At 41.7% G+C, this 25,652-nt stretch overlaps 1 protein-coding gene and 1 long non-coding RNA gene across 3 annotated transcripts; one reads left to right on the top strand and one right to left on the bottom strand.

Annotated features, from left to right (window-relative positions):
* The first annotated feature begins 3 nt into the window (after positions 1-3).
* Positions 4-11,053, top strand: LOC126087171 (uncharacterized). Of its 2 annotated transcripts, none has more exons than XR_007519666.1 (4): positions 4-72; positions 7,859-7,939; positions 9,089-9,283; positions 10,723-11,053. It is a non-coding gene; the product is annotated as an uncharacterized LOC126087171 (long non-coding RNA). The 2 variants fall into 2 exon arrangements; XR_007519665.1 differs by lacking the exon at positions 4-72 and adding an exon at positions 127-172.
* Positions 11,054-15,953: 4,900 nt separating this feature from the next.
* Positions 15,954-20,815, bottom strand: LOC126087544 (speedy protein E4-like). The gene is made up of 6 exons (XM_049905068.1): positions 20,707-20,815; positions 20,002-20,202; positions 19,278-19,336; positions 18,575-18,660; positions 16,284-16,452; positions 15,954-16,013 (listed from the first exon to the last, which is right to left on the bottom strand). Exons 1-6 carry the CDS (start codon positions 20,813-20,815, stop codon positions 15,954-15,956), a joined length of 684 nt encoding a protein of 227 aa, XP_049761025.1.
* Between the last annotated feature and the right edge of the window lie 4,837 nt (positions 20,816-25,652).

Genomic DNA, 25,652 nt, shown 5'->3' on the forward strand with positions numbered 1-25,652 from the left:
CAGGCGCGAACAGGCGCGCAGCGCGAGTATTTGCGGAGAACGCTGGAAGCCCGCCTCCCGGGCCCTTGACAGGTAGCAGGAGTGGGAGCTGGGTTTCATTTCCCATAAGTCAACGCGCCACTTTTTAGGGAACGTCTTAAACGTCTCTACCTTGTATCTGTTATAAGACGTGGTGCGTGCCAGGAGGGTTGGGACTACTTCTAAATTTTGTTTTCCTTCTGCTTTAGTTAAAAAGGTTTTATAACATGTTAATATGTACCAGGGCTAGCCAATCCAAATTGCTCTTCTGTTTCAGGATTTTCCTGGATGTTGTTATTTATTTTTCCATATGAACTTTATAGTTTTCTTGCCTAGATCAAGGAGAAAATTCAATCTATTAGAATTTGTATTCGGATCACATTAAAATTTTAATTAATTTAGGGAAAATTAACTTTTTTTAAATGATGTTGATGCTTTTTATCCAAGAATATGTTCCCATTTGATTCAGTATAGCTTTATGTATTTCCAATGTGTTTTAAGTTTTTCTTGTGTAGATTTTGCACATTTCGCGCTAAGTTTATTTCCTGCTGTTTTACTTTTTGTGATTATTGTAATGCAGTCTGCTCTTCCATTATATTTCTTAACAGGTTATTGCTTGCATATTGTGGAATTTGTATATCTAAGGCCAGTGATTTTTGTATGCTTTTATCTCAATTCACTGTTCTCTTTTTGTTTTTAGAGTGTTTCCATTGATTCTCTTGGATTTGCTATGTATACAGTCATGCCGTTTGCAAATAGAGATAGTTTAATATCCGTCTTTTGAATTCGTATTTTTCTGATTGCTGCGCCATTAGTTGCATTGGCTAATATCTCTGCCAAGATGGTCAATAGTAGTGTCCTTAGTGGGAATAGTGGTAGTAGTTCCGGGCTTTAGTGAGAAACTTCTACTGTAGGTTTTGCCAAACTGTGACCCCTGAGACAAATCCGCCCACTGCCTGTTTTTGTATGGCCCGTGAGCTAAGAGTGATTCTTACGTTTTTAAAGGGCTGAAAAAATAAAAGGATAATATTCATAACACATGAAATTATATGAAATTCAAATTTCAATGTCCATAAATAAAGTTTTATTGGAACACTGCCACTTTCATTTGTTCATATGTAGTCTGTGGCTGCTTTCATGCTACAACTGCAGAGTTGAAGCGGCAAAGCCTAAAACATGCACTAAGTGGCGCTTTACAAAAATGTTTGCCAATCCCTAATCTATAGCAGTGCTTCTCAAAGCTGTTTTCCAGACCAGCAGCTTTAGCATCACCTGGGAACCTTATAGAAATGCAGAATCTCAGACTCCACCCCAGAATCCTTGAGTCAAACTCTGTGGGGGTGGGCCCAGCAATTTCTGTTGTAACAAGTCTTCCAGTTGATTCAGATGCACCGCAGAGTTTTTTTGTTTTTGTTTTTCTATTGTGCTTTAAGTGAAAGTTTACAGCTCAGGTTAGTTTCTCATACAAAAATTTATACACCATTGCTTTGTGACTCTAATTGTTCTCTGTGTAATGTGACAACACACTCCTCCTTTCCACCCAGGACTTCCTGTGTCCATTCAACCAGCTCCTGTCCCTCACTGCCGTCTCACCTCCCTTGCCCATTTAGTCTCATGTATCTACTTGAACTAAGAAGCACACTATTGACGAGTATCATGTCACGTCTTACAGTCCAGTTTAATCTTTGTCTGAAGACTTGGCTTCGGGAATGGCTTTAGTTCTGCGGCTAACAGAAACCCCGGGGGCCATGTCTTCTGGGATTCCTCGTCTCAGTCAGACCATTAAGTCTGATCTTTTTACTAGTCTGCACCCAGCTTTTCTCCTGCTCCGTCAGGGACTCTATGTTGTGTTCCCTGTCAGGGTGGTCATTGGTGGTAGCCGGGCAGCATCTAGTTCTTCTGGTCTTAGGCTGATGAAGTCTCTGGTTTATGTGACCCTTTCTGTCTCTTGGGCTAACATTTTCCTTGTGTCTTTGATGTTCTTCATTCTCCTTTGCTCCAGGTGGGTTGGGACCAGTTGATGCATCTTAGTTGGCTGCTCACAAGCTTTTAAGACCCCAGACTCCACTCACCACAGCGGGATGCACAACATTTTCTTAATAAACTTTGTTATGCCAATTGACCTAGCTGTCCCCTGAAACCGTGATCCCCAGACCCCCACCCCTGCTACTCTGCCTCCAAGGGTCTTGTTGGATTCAGGAAACTTTTTTTGGTTTAGTCCAGTTATGCTGACTTTCTGTTTATTGTGTGTTGTCCTTCCCTTCATCTAAGATAATTCTTGTCTGCTATGCAGTTTTTTTTATGCAGTTAGTAGCATAGTGGTTAAGAGCTATGTTGCTAGCCAAAAGGTCAGCAGTTCGAATCCACCATGCACTCACTCCTTGGAAACTCTATGGGGCAGTCCTCAGTTCTACTCTGTCCTATAGGGTCACTATGAATTGGAATCAACTCCACGGCAACGGGTTTGGTTTGGTTTGGATGCAGTTAGCGGATACTCCTCTTCCTCCCTCCACACCCTGATAACCATCAAACAATATTTTCTTCTGTGTTTAAACCTTTTCTTGAGTTCTTATAATAGTGGTCTCATACAACATTTGTCCTTTCGTCACTGACTAATTTCACTCAGCATAATGCCTTCCAGATTCATCCATGTTATAGGATGCTTCGAGGATTCATCATTGTTCTTTATCGTTGCATAGTATTCCATTGTGTGAGTATACTATAATTTGTTTATGCATTCATGCATTGATGGGTACCTAGGTTGTTTCCATCTTTTTGCTGTTGTGAACAATGCTGTAGTGAACATGGGTGTGCATATATCCATTCGTGTGATGGCTCTTATTTCTCTATGATATATTCCAAGGAATGAGTTTGCTATTTCTAGCTTTTTAAGGAAGCGTCAAATTGATTTCCAAAGTGGTTGTACCATTTTACATTCCTACCAGCAGTATATAAGTGTTCCAGTCTCTCTACAACCTCTCCAACATTTATTATTTTGTATTTTGGGGATTAGTGCTAGTTTTGTTGAGGTGAGATGGTGTCTCATTGTAATTTTGATTTACATTTCTCTAATGGCTAATGATCATCAGCATTTCCTCATGTATCTGTTACCTCTTGAATGTCTTCTTTGGTGAAGTGCCTGTTCATATCCTTTGCCCATTTTTTAATTGGGTTGTTTGTCTTTTTGTTGTTGACGTTTTTACAGTATCTTGCAGATTTTAGAGATTAGACCCTGTTCGGATATGTTGTAGTCAAATTTTCTTTCGTAGGTTGTCTTTTTATTCTTTTGGTGGAGTCTTTTGATGAGCATAACTCTGATTTTTAGGAGCTCCCAGTTATCTAGTTTCTTTCCTGGTATTTGTGCATTGTTAGTAATGTTTTGTATTCTGTTTATGCCATGTGTTAGGGCTCCCAGTATTGTCCCTGTTTCTTCTTCCATGATCTTTATTGTTTTAGATTTTGTATTTAGGCCTTTGATCCATTTTGGGTTAGTTTTTGTGCATGGCCTGAGGTATGAGTCTTGTTTCATTTTTCTACAGATGGATATCCAGTTATGCCAGCACCATTTGTTAAAAAGACTGTCTTTTTCTCATTTAGCAGACTTTGGACCTTTGTCAAATATCAGCTACATAGACCATAGGTGGATGAATTCATGTCTGAATTCTCAATTCTGTCTGAGTATCATCATTGTACCAGTACCAGGCTGTTTTAACTATTGTGGCAGTATAATATGTTCTCAAATCAGGTAGTGTGAGGCCTCCCACTTTGTTCTTCATCAGTAATGCTTTACTTATTCAGGGCCTCTTCCCTTTCCATATGAAGTTGGTGATTTGTTTCTCCATCTTGTTCAAAAATGCCATCGGAATTTGGATCGGGATTTCATTGTATCTGTAGATCACTTTGGGTGGAGTTGACGTTTTCACAACGTTGAATCTTCCTATCCATGAGCAAGGTATGTTTTTCCACTTACGTAGGTCTCTTTTGATTTCTTGCAGTACTGTCTCGTTTTCTTTGTATAGGTCTTTTACTTCTCTGGTTAGGTTTATTCCTAAGAATTTTATCTTCTTGGGGGCTATTGTAAATGGTATTGATTTTGTGATTTCCTCTTCAAAGTTCTCTTTGTTGTGTATAGGAATAAAACTGATTTTTGTATGTTTATCTTGTATGCTGATATTTTGCTGAAGTCTTGTGTTAGTTCCAGTAGTTTTCTTATGGATTCTTTGAAGTTTTCTGTATATAAGAGCATATCATCTGGAAATAGAGATACTTTTGCTTCTTCCTTACTGATTTGGATGCCTTTATTTCTTTTTCTAGCCTAATTGCTCTGGCTAGGACCTCACGAACAATGTTGAATAAGAGTGGTGATAAAGGGCATCCTTGTTTAGTTCACGTTCTCAAGGGGAATGCTTTCAGACTCTCTCCGCTTAGGATAATGTTGGCTGTTGGCTTAGTATAAATGCGCGTCATTATGCTGAGGAATTTCCCTCCTATTTCTATTTTGCTGAGAGTTTCTGTCATGAATGGGTGCTTGACTTTGTCAAATGCTTTTTCTGCATCAATTGATAAGATCATGTGGTTCTTGTGTTTTGTTTTATTAATGTAATAGATTACACTGATTGTTTTTCTAATGTTGAACCATCCCTGCATACCTGGTATGAATCCCACTTGGTCAGGTGGATTATTTTTTTGATATGTTGTTGAATTCTATTGGCTAGAATTTTGTTGAGGATTTTTGCGTCTATATTCATGAGAGATATTGGTCTGTAATTTTCTTTTTTTTTTTTGTGGTGTCTTTGTTTTGGTATCAGGATTGTGCTGGCTTCACAGAATGAGTTTGGGAGTATTCCATCCTTTTTTATGCTCTGAAATACATTTTAGTAGTAGCGGTGTTAACTCTTCTCTGAAAGTTTGGTAGAACTCTCCAGTGAAGCTGTCAGGACAGGGTTTTGTTGTTGTTGTTGGGAGTTTTTAAATTACCTTTTCAATCTCTTCTTTTGTTGTACGTTTATTTAGTTGTTCTACCTCTGTTTGTGTTAGTTTAGGTAGGTAGTGTCTTTCTAGAAATTTGTCCATTTCCTCTAGGTTTTCAGATTTGTTAGATTATGATTTTTTCACACTATTCTGTTATGATTCTTTTAATTTCAGTTGGATCTGTTGTGATATCGTTCACCTTATTTCTTATTATCAGCTTGGCCAGTGGTTTATTGATTTTGTTGATCTTTTCAAAGAACCGGCTTTTGGTCTTGTTAACTCCTTCAATTGTTTCTCTATTTCATTTAACTATGCTCTAATTTTTATTACTCGCTTTCTTCTGGTGCCTGAGGGCTTCTTTAGCTGCTCTTTTTCTATCTGTTTGAGGTTTAATGTTTTGATTTTTGCCCCTTCTTTTTGGATGTGTGCTCTTATTGCTATAAATCGACCTCTGAGCACCCCTTTTGTAGTGTCCAAAGGTTCTGGTTGGATATGTTTTCATTCTCATTTGATTCTGTGAATTTCTTTATTCTGTTCTTAATTGCTTCTGTAACCTGGTAGTTTTTGAGCAAGGTGTCGTTCAGTTTCCGTGTGTTTGATTTTTTTTTTTTTTTCCTTGCTTTTTCTGTTATTGATTTCTACTTTTATGGCTTTATGGTCAAAAAAGATGCTTTGCAATATTTCGGTACTTTGGATTCTGTTAAGGCTTGCTTTATGGCCTGATAATGTGGTCTGTTCTGGTGAATGTTCCATGTGGGTTGGAAAAAAAAGTATACTTGGCTGCTGTTGAGTGAAATGTTCTATATTTGTCTATGAGGTCTAGTTGGTTGATTGTGGCATTTAGATCTTCTGTGTCTTTATTGAGCTTCTTTCTGAATGTTCTGTCCTTCACTAAACATGGTGTGTCAAAGTCTCTTACTATTACTGTGGAGTTGTCTATTTCTCTTTTCAATGCTGTTAGAGTTTGTTTTATGTATTTTGGAGCCCTGTCGTTAGGTGGGTAAATATTTATTATGGTTATGTCCTCCTGGTGTATAGACCCTTTAATCATTATATAGTGTCCTTCCTTATCTTTTGTGGTGGATTTTACTTTAAAGTCTGTTTTGTCAGAGATTTATATTGCCATTCCTGCTCTTTTTTGATTGTTGCTTGCTTGATATATTTTTTCCATCCTTTGAGTTTTAGTTTGTTTGTGTCTTTGAGCCTAAGGTGTGTCTCTTCTAGGCAACATATAGGCAGATGGTGTTTTTTCATCCATTCTGTCACTCTCTGTGTCTTTATCGGTGCGTTTAGTCCATATATATTCAGCGTAATTATTGATAGGGTTGGGTAGGAGTTTAGTGTTGTCATTTTAATGTTTTTGTGAGTGTGTGTTGTTGACAGTTTCTTTGTTCCACTTACTTTTCTGTGCTAAGTCATTTTTCTTTATGTATTTTATTATCCATTTCATTGTTGTTGATTTTGTATTTGCTGAGTCTTTATGTTTTTCTTGTTTTTTTATTTTGATGTGTAAGATTGTTAGTTTCCTTTATGGTTACCTTAATATTTACCCATATTTTTCTAAGTTTTAAGCCAATCTTTTATTTCTTGATATCGCCTTGACTTCCTCTCCATATGAAAGATCTATGACTAGAGTATTTAGTCCCACTTTTTTGTTTTAATGTTGTCATCTTTTACATATTGACATCTGTTGCCCTATTTCCAGTGTTTTAGCTTTGATTTATTTTTGCGACTTCCCTATCTGGGTTCATATCTGGTGTCCTGTCCTATATTCTAGTCTTGGGTTGTTATCTGATGTTATTGATTTTCTATCTGGAGGACTTCCTGTAGTATTTCTTGTAATTTTGGTTTGATTTTTGCAAATTCCCTAAACTTCTGTTAATCTGGAAATGCCATAATTTCACCATCATATTTGAGAGACAGCGTTGCTGGGTATATAATTCTTGGCTGGCAATTTTTTTTTCCTTCAGGGCTTTATAGATGTAATCCCATCGCCTTCTTGCCTGCATGGTTTCTGCTGAGTAGCCAGAGCTTTGTCTTGTTGACTCTCCTTTGTGTATGACTTTTTGTTTGTCCCTAGCCACTCTTAAAATTCTCTCTTTCTCTCTGTTTTGGCAAGTTTGATTGTAATATGTCTTGGTGACTTTCTGTCAGGATCTACTTTGTGTGGAATTCAGTGAGCTTCTTGGATAGATATCTTCTCATCTTTCATGATATCAGGGAAGTCTTCTGCCAACAAGTCTTCAACCATTCTCTCTGTGTTTTTTGTTATCCCCCTGTTCTGGTACTCCAATCATTCGTAGGTTAGATAGAGTCCCACATAATTCTTAGGGTTTATTCATTTTTTCTAATTCTTTTATCTGATATTTCCTCAAATAAGTTGGTGTTGAGTGCTTTATCTTCCATCTCAGTAATTCTGACTTCCATTGCCTCAATTTTGCTCCTATGACTTTCTATTGAGTCATCTAATTGTGAAATTTTATTGTTAATCTTTTGGATTTCAGTTTGCTGTCTCTCTATGGATTCTTGCAGCCTGTTAAATTTGTCATTGTGTTCTTGAATAACCTTAAATTATTCTGTTGCTTCGTCTGTGTTTTCCTTGGGTTGTTCTGTGTTTTGCCTGACCTTCTTCCTGAATTCTGTGTGTTAGTCTTTTGAATTCTACCTTCAATAATTCCAAGAAATTCTCTTCCTCTGGAAGGTTTCTTGATTCTTTGTTGTGGTGGCTTGCTGAAGCCATCGTGGTCTGCCTCTATGTGATTTGATATTGACTGTTGTCTCCGGGTCATCAATAAATTATTATATTTATTTATTGTATGTTTGCTTACTGTGTCCTAACTTCTTGTTTTGTTTTATTGTGCCCAAATAGGCTGGCCATGTGAGCTAGTTTGGTTACTGGAGCCTTACACTCTCTCACATCCTGTCACCGGGTGATTAGAGCTGTTACAAGGTATGTGAGCCCAGGATTGTTTACTTTTCCTGTATGGATTCAGCTCAGGTGTCCAGGTAGTCGGTCACCAAGTGTACCACCAAGTGGTGCAGGTGCTCACCTATAGTCCTAGACAGGCTGGGGTAATTGAAGTTGGCACAGGTATCTGGCTGCAGTGGGGGGGGGTCATACACTGAGCAAGGTAGGGAGCTGACAGCTGCCCCTGAGTGCCTGGGAGGAAAGCACATCTCTGTTCCCTAGATCATGTAGGTGGGTGGGTTTTGCTGCTGGACTATGGGCACCCAGTGCTGTTGGCTGTAAGGACTGGGAGTCACCACTTATTCTTGAACCCCAGTCGTGGATGACTAGGTGGTGTGGGTGGAGCCACCAGTCCTCGGGCCCCTAATGTGGGTAGGTAAGGACCCTGCTTAATGGGCAGATGTCATGAATCTGCCACTCCACCTTATAGCTGATACAGTTGAAAACAGGCTTCAGGTGTATACCCTGTTGTACTGTGCTAATGAGGGCCTATGTTTTTGAAATGGGCCCACACAGGTCTATACAGGGGTTAAAGGCACTCAAAGTCCGTAGACCCCTTATTCCTGTGCCTAGGCAAAGAGACTTTGTCTGCCCTGAGTTCCCACCTTAGGGGAGCTGGCAGATTATTTTTTCCTGTTTGTTAATTTGTTCCCTCTCCAAAGCTGGGAGAATGGCTCAGAGTATGTGATGGGTCCTACTTCCAGCCCAGGGGACATGGCAGTCTCTGGACCCAGCCCAGGACCCAGTGCAGAGCGGGGAGGGGCAGTAAATTGGAGAGAGTTTCTTCCCAAAGGGGGTGATTTTTGATCCGCGTGGCAGGTTGGATGCACATGCTTATCTTCTGCCATTTGGCACAGCTTTTCACTGGTTCTGGAGTCTTGAGTAGACTCTCCACTGCTCAGTCTCTCCTGATGTGGAAAACACGTCCTGAGTGCTACTGCTTGCTTCACCGTGCACACCAGCTGATCCAGCCTGCAGGGTGCCGGTTCTTGCCAGGTTAGGTCTGGCAACTCCTCACTGCTTCTAAACTATCTCTCCCTCCCCCTGCTGCTCAGTCTGACTCCTCAACTTTGCCTGTGATGTTCAGGGCTCCTAGATTTTCATATATAATGCATTCACTTGTTTTTTCAGGCCTTTGTTATAAGAGGGATCACAGGAAGTGCCTGACTACTCCGCCATCCTGGCCCACCTCCTGCACTGCAAAGTTTTGAGGGAAAGCCCAAGGAACTGCCACTACCTCTCAGCCTGGCCATTCCGCAGACCTGGCAGAGCCTCACAGTAATGAAGTTGCTTTCGCTACAAACTACCCATGACTCCAATGGGCAGGTATTCCTTTCTTTAGCTCATTCCATACTTCAGTCCTTCCCAGACCCTTAAAACTGGTTCTGTTTTTTTCTCTGACCCCATTCATACCTCTTCACTGGCTTTTTTTTTTTTCTTCAGAAGCTTATTTTCCTCTTATTTGTGTCTCGTTAGTTTTGTTTTGCTTCTAGCTGATACTTAAATCACCCATTTGCTCATTTCCTCAGCTACTCCTATCTTCTCTGATGCTCCCACCTGTCTCATAAACTGTCTTTCTCCAATAATTCATGTTACTAGCTCTTTCTGCTCCATGATTATCTTATTTAATGGATTTAACTCTAACTAGCTGCTTCCCTTTTTTCTCAGACATTGCTCCAATACCCTCATTTCTTTTCATTTGTTCTTATCACATGTACTAGATTTCCCATCTCCCACATGAGACTGAAATTTGAGGCTGTGAGAATGACTCCCGTTGTGATTAAAATAGCAAAACTACCTTTATCTGTGTGTTGCCTTGCCTTGGCTCCTTTCTGGGAATGCATCTTTTGTTGAGACACATTTTGCTTCCTGTAGAATTTTGGATTACTATTCAGCCACCCATAGAGCTTGCTTTCTTCTTTCTACTCTTATTGCTTTTCTCCCTTAATATTTTCCCTTATTTTTGGCTTCAATCCTCTTGCTTAAAACCTGCCTCATCTCTCTTTTTTTTTTTCTATGTGAAAAATAATTAGGATTATTTCTCAAAGGTAAGAAATCTGGTCAAATAACCACAATTCTATTAAGCAACAATATCACTTGATAGCAAGCAAGCAACCCAGGCCTATCATACACATCTCGAAAGTGAGAAGACTTTTTTTTTTTAAATAGAAAAATACAGAAGATTAAAAGAAAAAGCCTCAATCACCATTCCAAGTCTTTAAAGTATTTTTATTTAGGAAAAGGGAACCCAATACATAGTCATTTTTTCTGTTGTCTGGTGGTGGGAAACATTTTGTCTGTTGGAAACAGTGGCAGATTGTCAATGATCTATATAAAATGATTTTCAGAGGCTGCACAGAATACAAATATTGCTAGTACAAAATGCTGCATTTTTCATAGTTACCATTTATAATAGAAATTAGAGTTATTATCCATGTAACTGAGAAAAGATATCATGGACTAAGATAAGTTAAGTACATATATATATATTTAACACAGATATATATATCTTTATTACCATTTTACACTTTTTGGTATAAAATTTTAAGCACATTATCACATATCATCAGGTAATAGTAGCTATAGATAGACCACGAGAGAGAATTCACGCAGAATCAAAACTTAAAATTTGATGTAATACGATCAGCACCCCACATTCACGTTAATACAAGGAAATAGTCCTGAATTGTGCAATGAACTCTGTATGTACATATGCCATACATAAATTCTTGAGCATCTCCTCCCCAAAATTCTTTCTCTTACAGCTGATATTTGCTGCATCCAGTGGCCTACAGAAGTTTTCTGGACAGAATGTCCCTGATAAGAGCAGCCTACTAGCAGTTGTCTGTTTTTAAGATTTATCAGGAGAACAAATCACAGCCTCGAGGACACAAGGTTGCCCCATGGATGACCACACAGCCCAGTGGGAATTCCCAATTAGTGGAGTTCACTAAGGATGCCAGGAGAACTTTGAAAATCTACCCGAACCAATGAGAAGGTCTGTTTCGCAGAATCAGAAGATGAAGGACTTTTCATCTTTATTATATTCCCCCAACAGAAGCATTGCACTGTCCTCTTTAAAATAACACCCAAACATTCAAGGCAAGTTAAAAATTAAAACTGAATTCTCAAAACTCAGTAATGAAGACTAAACCTCAAATAAAACATTCATGTTTACAAGGCCTTGGGGGACTACCACCTACCTATGTAACTTTACTAGATAAAAAGACTAAAGCATGTCTTGAATATATAAACAAAATTGTATTTACAGACATATAACAGCTATAACACCTATCATAAAACTTTATAGAGAGAACTTGTTTTCAAAAGTATAAGAATGGTTTTAAATATACATAATATAATAAATATAATAATAATTCTATGACCAACATTTAAAAAATAAAACAATGGAATCTATCGCCTATATTAAGCTATCACTATCCTATGGCTTTAATTTTACATTTTTAAAGTTATTCCTTCCCAATCTAAGCCCCTACACTCCACATTCAAATGGTAACTAAATATATTTACAAAATGGGCCCTCCAACTTCCACCTCAGGGGAGATTTGAGCTGAGCAATTGGAAAACTTAGGTGGTACCGTAGGAAGGAATGGAACCGAAAAAACCCTGGTTTCTCATTACTCCTCCAAAGACAACTAGAAGGATCCCCCAACTTCTAGGAGTATGACATGGTAATTCTATCCAGTCCTTGGAGAAGAGCTTGGTTTTTCTAGGTGACTTGGATGAGGCTCCTCTCTTGACTTCCTGCTGAAGATCCACATCTCCCCTGAGCCCAGCCATCTGGAAGCAAGAGAAAGAGAGACAATGTCAGACTTCAAGGACATAAAGATGATTCATATTCTAAATCCATCCTAACCAGAGCTTGTCATTGTCGTCTTGTGCCAGCCAGTCAAATCCGACTCATGGCAACCTCACATGTCACAGAGTAGAACCGCTCCATACAGTTTTCTTGGCTGTAATCTTTACCGAAGCAGATTGCCAGGCATTTCTTCTGTAGTGCCATGGGGTGAGTTCAAACCGCCAACCTTTAGTTTAGTAGATGGGGCAAAACATTTGTGCTACCCAGGGACCTTTAAGCTCACTTACAAATCCAATTTTATCTCTACTCTTTCATTCTGAACCCCAATCCTGAACAATAGTTTTGAATTGTGAATCCCGGACTTTGATGAGCCTGACTCCAGAAGTTACATAATGCTCTTAAGATCAGGCCCAGGAATCTGCTGGGTAACAAGGACTCGAGATGATTCCGCTCAGGGTGTAGGGCATAGTTGGAGAAGGCTGCTGTACACTGAACTCACACTGTGGTCCTTTTGCGTTACTCACATCTGAACTTCTAGCTGTGCTACAAACATCACTTACTCCATGTCAGTGTCACTGTGATTGATACCAGATGCCTAACCCTGATGTCAGTTGCCATTGAGTCAACCCCGACTCATGGTAACCCCATGTGTGCCAGAGGGTTTTCAATAGATGCTTTTTTGAAAGTAGATCTCCAGGCCTTTCTTCCAAGGTGCCTGTGGGTAAACTCGAACCTCCAACCTTTTGGTTAGCAACCAAGCACATTAACCATTTTCACCACCCAGGGACTCCTATTCTTCATATTAACCACAAATCTTAATGTTTAGCTATAATATTTATTCCTAAACTTAGCTAGTGCACAATATTTAAACCAAATATATGCTTAATCCTCTCCCCAATTCTATAACTCTAACATGCCAACAAACCCCAAACCCACTGCCATCAAGTCAATTTCAGCTCATAAGGAAGACTGAAGAAGAACTGATGCATTTGAATTATAGTGTTGGTGGAACATTATTGACTATACCATGGACTGCCAGAAGAACAAACAAATCTGTCTTGGAAAAAGTACAGCCAGAATGCTCCTTAGAAGTGAGGATGGTGAGACTGCAGGTTGTTTACTTTGGACATATTATCAGGAAGGGCCAGTCCCTGGAGAAGGACATCATGCTCTGTAAAGTAGAAGGTGAGCGAAAAAGAGGAAGCCCCTCAATGAGATGGATTGACACAGTGGCTGCAATAATGGGCTCAAACACAACGATTGTGAGGATAGCGCAGGACCTGGCAGTGTATCGTCCTGTTGTATGTGGGGTCGCTGTGAATCCAAACCTACTTAATGGCACCTCACAACAATAAGCCACCCTAAAGCAAATATTTCTCAACCTTCAATCGGGCTGACAAACATCCTTAACCATAGACGTGAGGGGAAAATGTGTAATTGTAGGAGAGGAGAAACTGGTCCATGAGTGCCTGAGTCAGGGGAAGAAAGTGCCCACTCTGTCCCTTTCCTTTCTTCCCTCTTTTCCTTTCCCTTCTCCTAATTGTCCTGGTTTCATTTCTTTCTACATATTCTTTTCATATGACCTTTTTGCTCTTTTAATTTATCTTCTCCTTAAATTCCTCTCCTTTTCCTTATTTTCTCTCACTTCACAACTATCTTCTATTATTTTAAAGATTTCCAGCCACCATATTTCTGAGGTTCTGCCCACAACTCCCTTTCAAGCAATGATATGAGGAGTACATGTGTGTACGCATGTGTATATGCATGTGTACACATGTGAACCCATAATATACACTTGGGGAAATTTTACATAATTAGAGGGTCATCCCAAAATCACATACACACAGAAACGGAACAACCAGAACGTAATTAAAGAGAACCTTGACACATTATGAAAAATGCAACTAGTGCCACTGAACAACTTGTATAAAAAAAAAAAATAGAAATTGTCAAATGAGAACCTAATATGCTGTACATATAAACTTTCATTGAAAACACAATAAACTATTGTTTTTAAAAAATCACATACATACATACACAGTTGGAGAAAATTTCTATAATTTGGGGTTCATCATAAATGAAATGAGTTGGGTAACTATATCGAAAGTCTTCACAGAGTAACCAAAGTTAAGGTTTAAACCTAATATATAAATTATATCTCTAAATTTCAAAATTATTCTGTTTTCACTAACCCTAACCAACTCCTACCTCACATTCTACTCCCAACTTTTCACTGTCACACCTTCTTCTAAAGCCAGTTGCCTTACTCATTTCCCTCAAGACCTAACCATAACTCTTAATTCTCACTTTTGACTCACACCTTGAAATATAAATCTATAACCCTAATCTATGTACAAACCATGCCATACTCATGCATTCTAAGCCCAAACTTGAACCCCAGACTTTATCTTTAAAAACTAAAGGTCAGCCTAAGGTGTTCCTCCCTCAGTCTCGTTTCTTGTCATCCATTGAGTCGATGTCTGTGTTTCTTTGGATGTTGATTCCATGTATGTGTGAACATCTGACTTTGAGTGTCTATATTCATGTGCTCGTTTAGACATGATGGTCTCTCCAACTGGCCTGACTATGGTTGTGGCACCAGTGATCTGGCCATAAGCAATTTGTTTGAAAGCAGATTTGAATGAAAGTATCAAACCAAAAACCCATTGCCATCGAGTCATTTCTGACTCATAGAGACCCTATAGGACAGAGCAGAACTGTCACATAGAGTTTCCAAGGAGCGCCTGGTGGATTTGAACTGCCAGCCTTTTGGTTAGCAGCCATAGCTTTTAACCACTACACCTCTAGGGTTTCTGATGAAAATATAGTTAGTTATAATTGTTGGCCCCAAACTCATGGCGATCCCATGCACAACAGGATCAGACGGTTGTGATCCACCGGGTTTTCCTTGGCTGATTTTCAGAAATAGGCCACCAGGCCTTTCATCCTACACCATTTTAGTCTGGAAGCTCCATGTATTGTCCAGGAATCCAACCCGGGTATCCCACATGGAAGGTGAGAATTCTACCACTGAACCACTATTGCCCTCTAGTTATAATTAATCTATTATTGAATATGTGGACAATATCCTATTGTTAAACATTTACTTTGTTATCAATAAATCCCTATAGTTGATATCCCTAAGGGATGTAAGGCCAACAATGAGTTAAAAAGAGAAAGTAAAAGTATAACATATACAGGAGCTGATGACCCAATAAGCAAGGTAAGCGCGGGCTTACTTGTGCTTATTTCCTAATTTGTAGTGATCAAAGATGTGAAAAACATGTAAAATTGTTCACTACAGTTTACTAAGTAAGCACAAGTCAACCTGTGCTTACCTCATTGACTGGGTAACCTGTCCCTGGCAGGGATTGTAAATGTGAAAAGAAGCTTTGATTCTGTAGGAAGGTGCTGTGGGGTTGGAAGAGAGACAGATACCAGCCATACCTAGAAGCAGAATCTTTGGAGTGGTAAAAAAAAAAAAAAAAAGTGAAATTGTTCACTGCATAGGATCTGTACACACCATGCTTACCTTGCCTATGGGAAAATACCGGGGAAATTATGACTAAGATATATTCATTTTTTACTAAAATCAACACGCCATCAAAGATGTCCTTTGGCCTGATTGCTTTGAGTTAAGTGATTTTGGCCAAATCCATGCCCTGGTGACAAACTGGTTTTCCTGAGGTCCTGCTGAGTGGCCTCCCCAGTGGCCAGCAGGGCTCAGTGAGACTGTGCCTACGACTGGTTGTCAATCCGAGACCGTGAGGCTGACAGGGAGTGTCTGATGTTGAGGTGATAGGGAGCGTCCATCCAGGTGGTCTATTTCGCATTGTACGTAAAGTTATGTGAGTTGGGGGGTTTTGTTTTGGGTCAAGAATGGGTAAAGAAAAATAAATAAATAAATAAACCCATTGCTGTTGAGTTGATTCTGACTCACAGCGACCCTATAAAGACCGAGTAGAACTGCCCCATAGAGTATCCAAAGAGCACCTGGTGGATTTGAACTACCAACCTTTTGGGTAGCAGCTGTAGCTCTTGACCACTATGCCACCAGGGTCAAGCAAAGCGTTCCCCATATTTCCTAAATGTACATCATCCTGCTCCTACAGGTGAGAACACAGACATACCTCTCCTCAGGCCGATGTCCTCAAGCCTTTGTGGTCTTTGGGAGCTCTAGGGAATGAGGGTGCGGTCTCGCCCCCACACCCAGTGCTCTGGGTCATAAGCCTGGATCTAGAAAGACAAACCCTGTTAAACCCATTGCCATCGAGCCGATTCCAACTCATGGTGACCCTATAGCCGTTGAGTCCTTAACCACTGTCCCACCAGGGCTCCTCAGGAAAGACAGGCAGCCCCCTGAAAAATGATGGTCTCCACATAGGTCCCTCCCTCTCCTTGTCTAGCCTCCCATTCTTTCTAGTCCCCAAATCCCAACTCCAGTCTTCCATGTTCCCCTCACTCTCTAATCCAGCCTGACCCCTCCCAAAAGCCCCACAGCCCCACCTCTTCACACTCTTCCCGGGAAACCCTGGTCTTCCAGCCCATGGACCTGACGAATTGAAATCTTAGCTTGTGGAACAACGGGCGCTGGGAGCGGTTCTTCCCATAGAGGAACGAAAAGATGGCTTGTTTGGGGGCCTGGTTGTCCTCTTCCATGTCATTGGCTAGGTAACTGGAGACAAAAGTCAGGTTGCTTGTCAGGAGCAGAACCAGGGAGGTCTCAGGCAGAGACTGGCCACCCAGAAAGAATGACACCTGCTGCTATGGATTGAATTGTGCCCCCCACCAAAAAATATGTTGTAAATCCTGGCCCCTATGCCTATGGAGGACCTCTGGTGGCACAGTAGTCAAGAGCTCAGCTGCTAACCAAAAGGTTGTCAGTTCAAATCCACCAGCTGCTCCTTGGAAACCCTATGGGGCAGTTCTACTCTGTCCTATAGGGTCGCTATCAGTCAGAAGCGACTCGATGGCATCGAGTTTGGTTTTTTGGTTTTTACGCCTACGGCTATAACCCCATTTGGAAATCGGGTTTTCTTTGTTACATTAACTAGGCTATATCAGTGTAGGGTGTGCCTTAAACTAATCACTATTGAGATATAAAAGCAGCTTAGGTGCAGAAGAAGACAGACACAGGGGAAGACCAGCACTATCTAAAGACAAAAGAGGCTGATTAGCCCACAAGCTCAGGAACTCCAAGGGTGGCTGGCTAGAGAAGCTGAGACAAGGACCTTTCCCCAGAGTAGACAGAGAGAGAGAGACTTCCCCTAGAGCCGGGCCCTGAATTTGGACTTCTAGCCTCCTAAATTGTGAGAAAATAAATTTCTGTTCATTAAAGCCACCCACTTGGGGTATTTCTGTCACTATAGCAGCACTAACAAACTAATGCACTTGCCTTCAACAAGTGTTTAGTCTCATGGGATTGTGTAAGGGGGCAGGAGAGTAAAGAAGTAACTATGGCACAGAAGAGCACATGATAGCAGGCTTTTAACTGAAGTACTACTGGGATGTCATGAAGGGTTTGGTGTTTGAACTGATTTTTAAGAATAGGTAATTGTCTTCAGATACACGTGTATGAAAGGCATCTAGACAGCCAACACAATACAAAAACAGAGGAAAGGAAATGGCAGAGTATTTAGAAGGAACAGCGAAACAAAGGACTGAAATAGCAGAATGATAAACAAGTTTGATGGAGAGTGTAGGCAGTGTTGAGTTCAAACTGAGAACTCTGGATTTGATTTAAGAAAGTAATTGGCCAATAGAGTTTTTAAGGAGGGATGTGAGTGGCTAGACCTGTGTTTTAGAAGTCTATTCAGGCAACATATATAAAGTAGATAGGTTTGGGGAGAGACTAAGAAACGCTGGCTGGGAGAGTTTTACAAGAGGTCTGTGTCATGTAAGGAGGGCCTGAATCGTGGTATCAGTAGTGGGAATCCAGAAGAAGATGACAGTTACATGTGGCATTGACATGGGAAAGAGAGAGACAGAGGGAAGCAGAAATGACTATGTTTCCAGCCTGTTTGCTTGGGGGGCGTAGTGGTATCTACCTGTCTGTCGGTGGAGGCTTGCGCGTTGCTGCGATGCTTAGCAGGTTTCCATGGAGCTTCTAGACTAAGACAGACAAGTAAGAAAGGCCTAGCAAGCTACCTGAAAACCAGCCAATGAAAACCCTGTGGATCACAACAGTCCAATCTGCAACTGGTGCAGGACGGGGCAGCGTTTTGTTTTGTTGTGCATGGGGTCACCGTGAGTCAGGCACCAACTTGATGACAACAAACAACAATAATTGTGGTATCAGTTCTCTCTTTCTTTTCTCTTAGGAGACTTTTATGTTTTGTTCATTAAAAAAAAAAACAACTGTCGTTAGGGTGTTTGTTTTTAAAAAGAACAGAATTAAAAAAAAAAACAACACTATAATCCCGATACCCAAATGATTCCTATCATTTTTATACAGAGAATAAACAGTACTAATAGATTGAAGGATAGTTGAAGATTAGATTCCCACTTCTCCCCTGCCCCACCCCTAACCCCCCCCCCCGCCAGAAATTGCCATTGAGTCAATTCTGACTTGTGGTGACTTCATGTGCTACAGGGTAGAACAATTCCATTGGGTTTTCCTGGCCATGATCTTTATGGAAGCAGACCGCCAAGCCTTTTTGCTGCAGCGCTGCTGGGTGAGTATGAACTGCTAACCTTTCGGTTAGCAACTGATCATAACACACTGTGTCACCTGGGCACTTGGGCCCACACTCCCAGGGTACTGAATGTTGGTTGATGGGATGAGGCAAAATACTCACAGAGCTAGGAAGAAGTGAATCCGCCGGTACTGCCAGGAGAAGAGGCCAGCCCGACTAAAGTAAGCAATGACCATGCTCAGGAGATACTGATGGGGAAAGGCAAAAAAACCACAAGACAGTGGTCACATCCCAGAAGAGGAAGAACCTTGGAATCATGGAATGGGAGGCTGGGGCAGGGCTGTAGCTCAGGAAAGAGAATCTGTGTTGGGTGAGCGTGCTTATTTGGGGAGCAAAAGGGTGGCATCAGTAGGTTAGCTGCAAATCAGGGAAGGCAGAGATGGAGAAGTCCGTGATGTCTCAAGATGGCAAACACTGACGGTTTGAGGGAGTGTGTTCAGAATGGCTGGTATCAGGAGGGTCTTTGATAGGCTGGAGCAAAGAGGACCCCAAGGAGCTGAGAGGAGAGGGGCCTGACACTTAAGGCAGCAGCAACCAAAGGGACCAATATCCAGGCAAGACTATGGTCTAAGCCTCAGATTCCAAAGGACCCTGGGCAAAGGCAGGGGCTGCCCATTCACACTGCAAGAACCTTCTAGGACCCCCAAGAGAGGTGTTGTCCGGTCATGAAGAGGCCAGGACTGTGTGAAGCATTAGGGTGGAGATACATAGAGGGAGAGAGAAGTAGAACTGTGGTTTAGAAGGTACCCCCTGCTCCAGGATATGTGTTTAGGCAGGAATAGGGTTTGGTGGAGAACAATACTACCTTGTCAGAGACCCTCAGGTTTTTGTCCCAGGCCAGGAATTTTTTAACGACAGGATCCTCTGTGAAAAGAAGGCACCTGTTAGATTGGGAACCAGAGCAAGGTTGCCATGGGCATAATCCAGAGCAAAGAGAAGAGCCATACCTCCCTTGGAGAAGTTTCAGGGTTGTGGCCAGAGGTTAGGGCAATGGGAAGAGAAGAGAGAACATTTCGCTGGGCAGGGGATGGTAACTTCCCATCATGAGTTTTCCAAGGAGTTGGGTATCAGTAGAACGTGAGCATAATTAAGATCTTTAAATAAACAATTATGCCCCCTCATTGAACAATGATTGTACCATTTCAGATGACATAGAGTAATTCCCAGTCATTTTCTTATTTGATATTCACATCGGGGTGTGAAGATGGCCTTGTTATCCCCCCTGGTACAGATGAAGACATTTAGAGATTCAGAAAGGTAGGTAAGAGTTAAGAAGTTTCATAGGGTTCAGTTGAAAACAAGTTTTCTTATACCAAGTGCAGACCTGTTCCAGGTCTAGCCTAATCCTCCATCGTTTTCTAGCTGTCCCTCATGAGTGGTCAGTATAGAGTTGGCTTGCCACCTCCAGTGATGAAGTGCCCACCCAACTAACAGGGAATTCTTTTCTATTGGAAAGGTGTAGCTATTGGAAGTTCTTCTTTTTAAAAAAGAAGTAGCATTGGAGGGTGCTATCTGGGGCCTTTTCCTACCAAGCAGCCTGTTGAAGACTTCATGATGCTCCGGTAGCACAGATGACACCCGCTGCCTCTTCAGCTTCATCTTGAGGCCGCAAAGAGACTCCACGACCCAGATATCCTCAGCTGCTGGAGTTATCTCCTCCTCGAATGCTGTTGACCAATCCCTCTTCCGGCCAGAAGACTGAAGCAGGGGGTTGGGCTCTACCCAGGGGACTGAGTACAGAAAGGAGGCTTCAGTATACAGCTTTTTTTTCTCCTTGGAATTCAATCATCTATCACGCAAGCTCCCCCACCCGAGACAGAAACTCTCCCCTTCATCCCCTCCAGCCTTGTAGACTATTGGTCTTCCCCCAAGCCATCTCCCCATCTTTCTCCTTTGTTGATACTCTTCTGCTCCCATTCACCTTGCCATTTTTCCATCTCCCTGTCCTCAAAAAATTTTTTCATTATATGTAATTTCTCCATATCAGAAAGAAAAAGAGGAGGAGGGGGGAGACTCTGCTTGTTTCCCTTTTCTCCTCCTTGAATCTCATCTAACCCGTCTTCCTTGATTCCCAGTTTTACCTTCCATGTGGATGTCTGTGTCTCCAGCTTTTGTACTCTCAAATTCCTTTCTTTTACTCACACCCTACTCAGGCACTCCTTCCTAACTTCTGTACCCCTTCCTCATTACTAGTCAACCCTCTCAAATCTCTCCTGATGGTCCAGTCCACTCACCTGATGGTCCTGGGATTTCTTCATTCACTATCACTTCCAGGGGGTACCCTGAGGAGCTTGGCTGGGGACTCAGGTCCTCCAACTGAGAACTTGGTTGACAGCTGTCCATGATTTCTCTCAAACTACTTCTTCCCTTCTACAGAACCTAAGCCCTAATAAGTCCAAATCCCTATTCAGTATTCTGGCTGAACCCAAGCTTGTTATCTCTTCTCCAGAATAGGGAGAAGTTAGGAGTGGGAAAGAGCTCTGAGAAGATGCTATTGCCCACATCCACTGCCAAGCATCCACGGAGTTTGGTCCTTCCAATCAGGAAGGTTGGAAGCCTCTGATGTCATCAGTCAATCCAACCTGGTAACCAGTTTGAAGGAAAACACATGTAACTGCCAGAGTGATGTGGGTTCTTCTCCTGGAGATCAGGGGTCAACGGTATCTCATGCCACTGCTCCAACCTCCAACCATCCCCCCAAACTACCCTCAATGTCTCAGAGTCATAGTATACCCTACTCCCAGCAGATGCCATGTTCTCTCCATTCTACACTTGAAATATATGGGACTCTCAGGTCTAGCCTAACCCTCCACAATTTTCTAGATGTCCCTCATGAGTGGTCAATAGACAGTTGGCCTGCCACTTCCAGTGATGGAGAGCTCACCCAACTAACAGGAAATTCTTTTCTATTGAAAAAGTGTATTTTTGATGGGAAGTCTCCTTTAAAAAAAAAAAAGGATTGGAGGATGCTATCTGGGACTGCTTCCCACCAAGTAGCCTGTTGAAAACCTCATGGTGTTCAGGTAGCACAGATGACACCTGCTGTCCATCCCCATTTCAGAGCCCAGGCCAGTGGGAGAGAGAGGAAAATGACAAGGAAATTAAGGACAAGCAAAAATGATAAACCTTACAATAATGAGATAAACAAACAAAGAAACACAAACCCATTGCCCATTGAGTCGATTCCAACACCTGACTACCCGATGTGTTACTGAGTAAAACTGCTTTATAGGGTTTTCTAGGCTGTAAGCTTAATGGAAGCAGATCACCAGGCCTTTCTTCCAAAGTGCCACTGAGTGGGTTCAAACTGCCAACCCTTCAGTTACTAGACAAGAGCAAACTGTCCGTGCCACTCAGGGACCTTAAGAGTGAGTTAAGTATGCAGAAAAGCTCCCAGGTACATTGGCTTGTCAGATTAGAAAATTAGTTCAATATAGCCAGGATGCTGCTTAGAAGCAAGGATGGGCGAGACTTTTTTTCACATGCTTTGGACATGTTATCCCGAGGGACCAGTCTCTGGAGAAGGACATCATGCATAGTAGAGATCAGTGAAAAAGAGAAAGACCCTCAAGTAGACAGATTGACACAGTGGCTGCAACAATGGGCTTAAGCATAACAATTGTGAAGATGATGCAGGACTGGGCAGTGTTTCATTCTGTTGTACATAGTGTTGCTATGAGCCGGAACCAACTTGAGGGCACTTAACAACAGCAACAGAAGGTGAAATAGACAAAGAATATCTCATCTAGTATGATGTCCCGAATTCAGACTTCTAGGCTCCTGAATTGTGAGAAAATAAATTTCTGTTGTTTACAGCCTCCCCTCCCCCACCAAAAAATAGTTAAAGCACTCAATTTTGCTGAGCTATTATGCTCAAATTTATGGAAACTCGCTTTGTTCAGGACTCTGTGCTGGAGGAAGTACATATCGCCCACCCTCAGGCATCTTTGAATCCAAGACACATTTTGAGAATCGAAAAACAGAGCGAACTCTACTTGTATTCACACTTGCTTCAAATGGTGTCTCCAACTTCAGGGAGTCCATGGGTTGCCAAAGCCTACTCTTCAATTCCAATTAAGAAACTCTAGTCTACAAACCAGGAGTCCGTGCATGGCGCAAAGAGTTAGTGGAAAGATTGGTGGTTCAAACCTACTCCAAGGTGCCTTGGAAGACAGGCCTGGCCTTCTGACTCTGAAATATCGCAGCCTTGAAAACCCGGTGTAAACAGTTCTACTCTGACGCACAGGAGTTGCCATGAGTCAGAATCGACTTGTCAGCAAGGTACAAGTCTACATATCAATTTTTTTTAGCACATACATAGTAAAAACTGCAAAAGTAAGAACTTGTGTAAGGCAGAAACCTGTCAGAGAAGGAAAATTCAAATATTTTCCACTAAACCGAGCGATAGAAAAGTGGTAAGATTGCACCCTGTCAAAGCCAGAAAACTTGCAAGACCTGGAAAAACAAGGCAGTCTCGTCAAGTTCCAGCTGTCACAGGTTTCGCTGTATAGCTTTTGACCCAGAATTGCCACTACCACTTACGTATCATATGAATACAATATCACATGTACCAAAAAGACTAAATGGAAAAATCTCTGATTCACGATAGAATATGGTATTTTCTGTGAAGGTGGTTTCAAACAGGGGAGTACAGATTTGGAAGAGAATCTAACCATCTCAGCATATTACAGTATCAGCGGACGTATGTTCTGAACCTTATAACTCATGTCTGTGCTTTTCGGCCGATCCTGCTTTTGATCCATTGTTTGAACTTTGATGAGAAATAGACCTGTTATTCTGGCCATGCCTAAAGTTTTATTTTGTATTTTGCCCCCTTACATATTTATGGGGGGTTAGTGATGGTTCAGTGGTAGAATTCTCGCCTTTGACAAGAGAGACCCCAGTTTGATTTTCGGCCAATGCACCTAAAGCACAGTTACCACCTGGCTGTCAGTGGAGATTTGCATGTTGCTACGCCTTGGAAACTCTATGGGGCAGTTCTACTCTATCCTATAGGGTCGCTATGAGTCGGAATTGACTCGACAGCACTGGGTATGATGCTGAACAGGTCTCCGTAGAGCTTCCAGACTAAGACAGACTAGGACAAAAGGCCTAGTGATCTATTTCTGAAAATCAGCCAATGAGAACCCTGTGGATCACAGCGGTGCAATCCTGTTATGTATGGTGTTGCAGGGGCCAATTTGATGGCAAAGAACAACAACATATTTATAATTAACCCATAACGGGCATGAGTAAAGTCAAATCTATTCATCCAAGGTGCGGTGACTGAGTATCTACTTTGTTTACAATCACGGACTTTCAGAGTTGGATGAAGCCTCAGAGACCACCTTTCTTGGAAACCCTGGTGGCGTAGTGATTAAGAATGTGCTGCTAACCAAAAAGGTTGGTAGTTCAAATCCACCAGGTGCTCCTTGGAAATCCTATGGGACCGTTCTACTCTGTCCTATAGGGTCGGTATAAGTCGGAATCGACTCGATGGCCATGGGTTTGGTTTTTTTTGTTGTTGTTGTTAACTACAGTGTGGCTGATTGGACCCTGTGGTAGCCTGTAGGGGCCAAGTGGCAGCACTCAATTGACAAAGACAAAGTGGGCATGGTTGCCATAATAGACAGAGGGGTCAAAGCAGTAATCAGAATAGTCAGACTCGTATGGACTTAGGGCATCGTCTACTTAGTCATGGTGTCCCTAGGAGTGAAATGGATGGGAAATCTACTAAATATTTACTTCATCTGTACAAGTGGAGGAATTCTATGTCAAGTGAATAGCAGCCTAACTAGAATCACCAGAACAGAGAGTTATGGCCTGTGATCATTAAGGTTGTGTGAACTGGGCTGGGCCATGATTCTCAGTGGCTTGGCAGTTATGTAGTTTGGCAGTTGTATAATGATGTAATCACCCCCATGATGAGATCTGATATAATGTGATCACCTCCATGATGGGATCTGCTGTGAGAAGCCAGTCAGTTGAAAGTGGATTTTCCTTGGAGGTGTGGCCTGCATCCAATACAGGCGGACTTTCTGGCAAGGCTCGTGGGCTTTTGCTCACCCTGGATCTTGCATCTGGCTCCTGTTCATCTGACCTCCAGTTCTTGAGACTTGGGAGCAAGCAGCTTACCTGCTGATCTTGGGTTCAGCAGACCCTGCAGCTATGTCAGTTGGGAGAAGCCTCCAGCCTGACTTATGGACTTGGAATTTTCTAGCCTTTTCAACCATGTGAGCCATTTCCTTGATATAAATTTCACTGGTTTTGCTTTTCTGGACAACCCAGCTTGAGACACAGCTCATCAATCAATTCCCAGACTTGAGCAAGTTTATAGACCCACAAACCTTTGAAAGAAGAGCAGACCAGGCCCCTTTGAAGAAGGATTCCACTACATTGCCAAAAATTTATACTATTAATCTTTCTCCCAACCTTCCCCAAGGGGATCTATGGTCTTTTGTGAGAGTGAGTGTTCATTGGGGAAAAGGAAATAATCAGACTTTTCAGGGATTACTGGATACTGGCTCTGAACTGACACTAATTTCAGGAGTCCCAAAATGTCACTGTGGCCAACCAGTCAGAGTGGGGGCATATGGTGATCAGGCTATTAATGGGGTCTTAGCTCAGGTTCATCTCACAGTGGGCCTAGTGTGTTCCTAAATCCATCCTGTAGATATTTCCCCAGTTCTAGAATACAAAATTGGAACAAATACATTAGCAGCCAACAGAACCCCCAGATTGGATCCCTGACAAGTGAAGTAAGGTCCACTATGGTAGGAAAAGCCTAGTGGAAGCCATTAGAATTGCTCCTCCTAGGAAAAGAGTAAACCAAAGCAATACCACATTCCTGGAATGACTGCAGAGATTACTGCCACCATTAAGGACTTGAAGGATATGGGGTGGTGATTTCCACCATATCCACATTCAACTCTCCTATTTGACCTGTACAAACTAAAGATGGATCTTGAAAAATGACTATGGTTTATTGAAAACTTAACAAGGTGATGACTCCAATTGCAGCTGCTGTTCCAGATGTGATTTCATTGCTTGAGCAAATTAATACATCTCCTGGTACTTGGTATACAGCTATTGATCTGGCTAATGACTTTTTCTCTATACCTCTTTAGAAGGACCATCTGAAGCAGTTTGCTTTCATCTGGCAAGGCCAGCAATACACCTT

The sequence above is a fragment of the Elephas maximus genome, chromosome 12 (genome assembly GCF_024166365.1).
Source record: "Elephas maximus indicus isolate mEleMax1 chromosome 12, mEleMax1 primary haplotype, whole genome shotgun sequence".
NCBI classification, from domain to species: domain Eukaryota; kingdom Metazoa; phylum Chordata; class Mammalia; order Proboscidea; family Elephantidae; genus Elephas; species Elephas maximus.

Bases quoted from the DNA above. Each gene is read 5' to 3' on its own strand.
- LOC126087544 (XM_049905068.1), bottom strand. From the start codon at position 20,815: ATGGACAGCTGTCAACCAAGTTCTCAGTTGGAGGACCTGAGTCCCCAG. The intron at 19,337-20,001 runs GTAGGAAAAGGC...TTCTTTTCACAG, and splicing joins AGTCTTCAACAGGCTGCTTG to AGGATCCTGTCGTTAAAAAA. The intron at 16,453-18,574 runs GTGAGTATTTTG...TTTTGTCTCCAG, and splicing joins ATTCACTTCTTCCTAGCTCT to TTACCTAGCCAATGACATGG.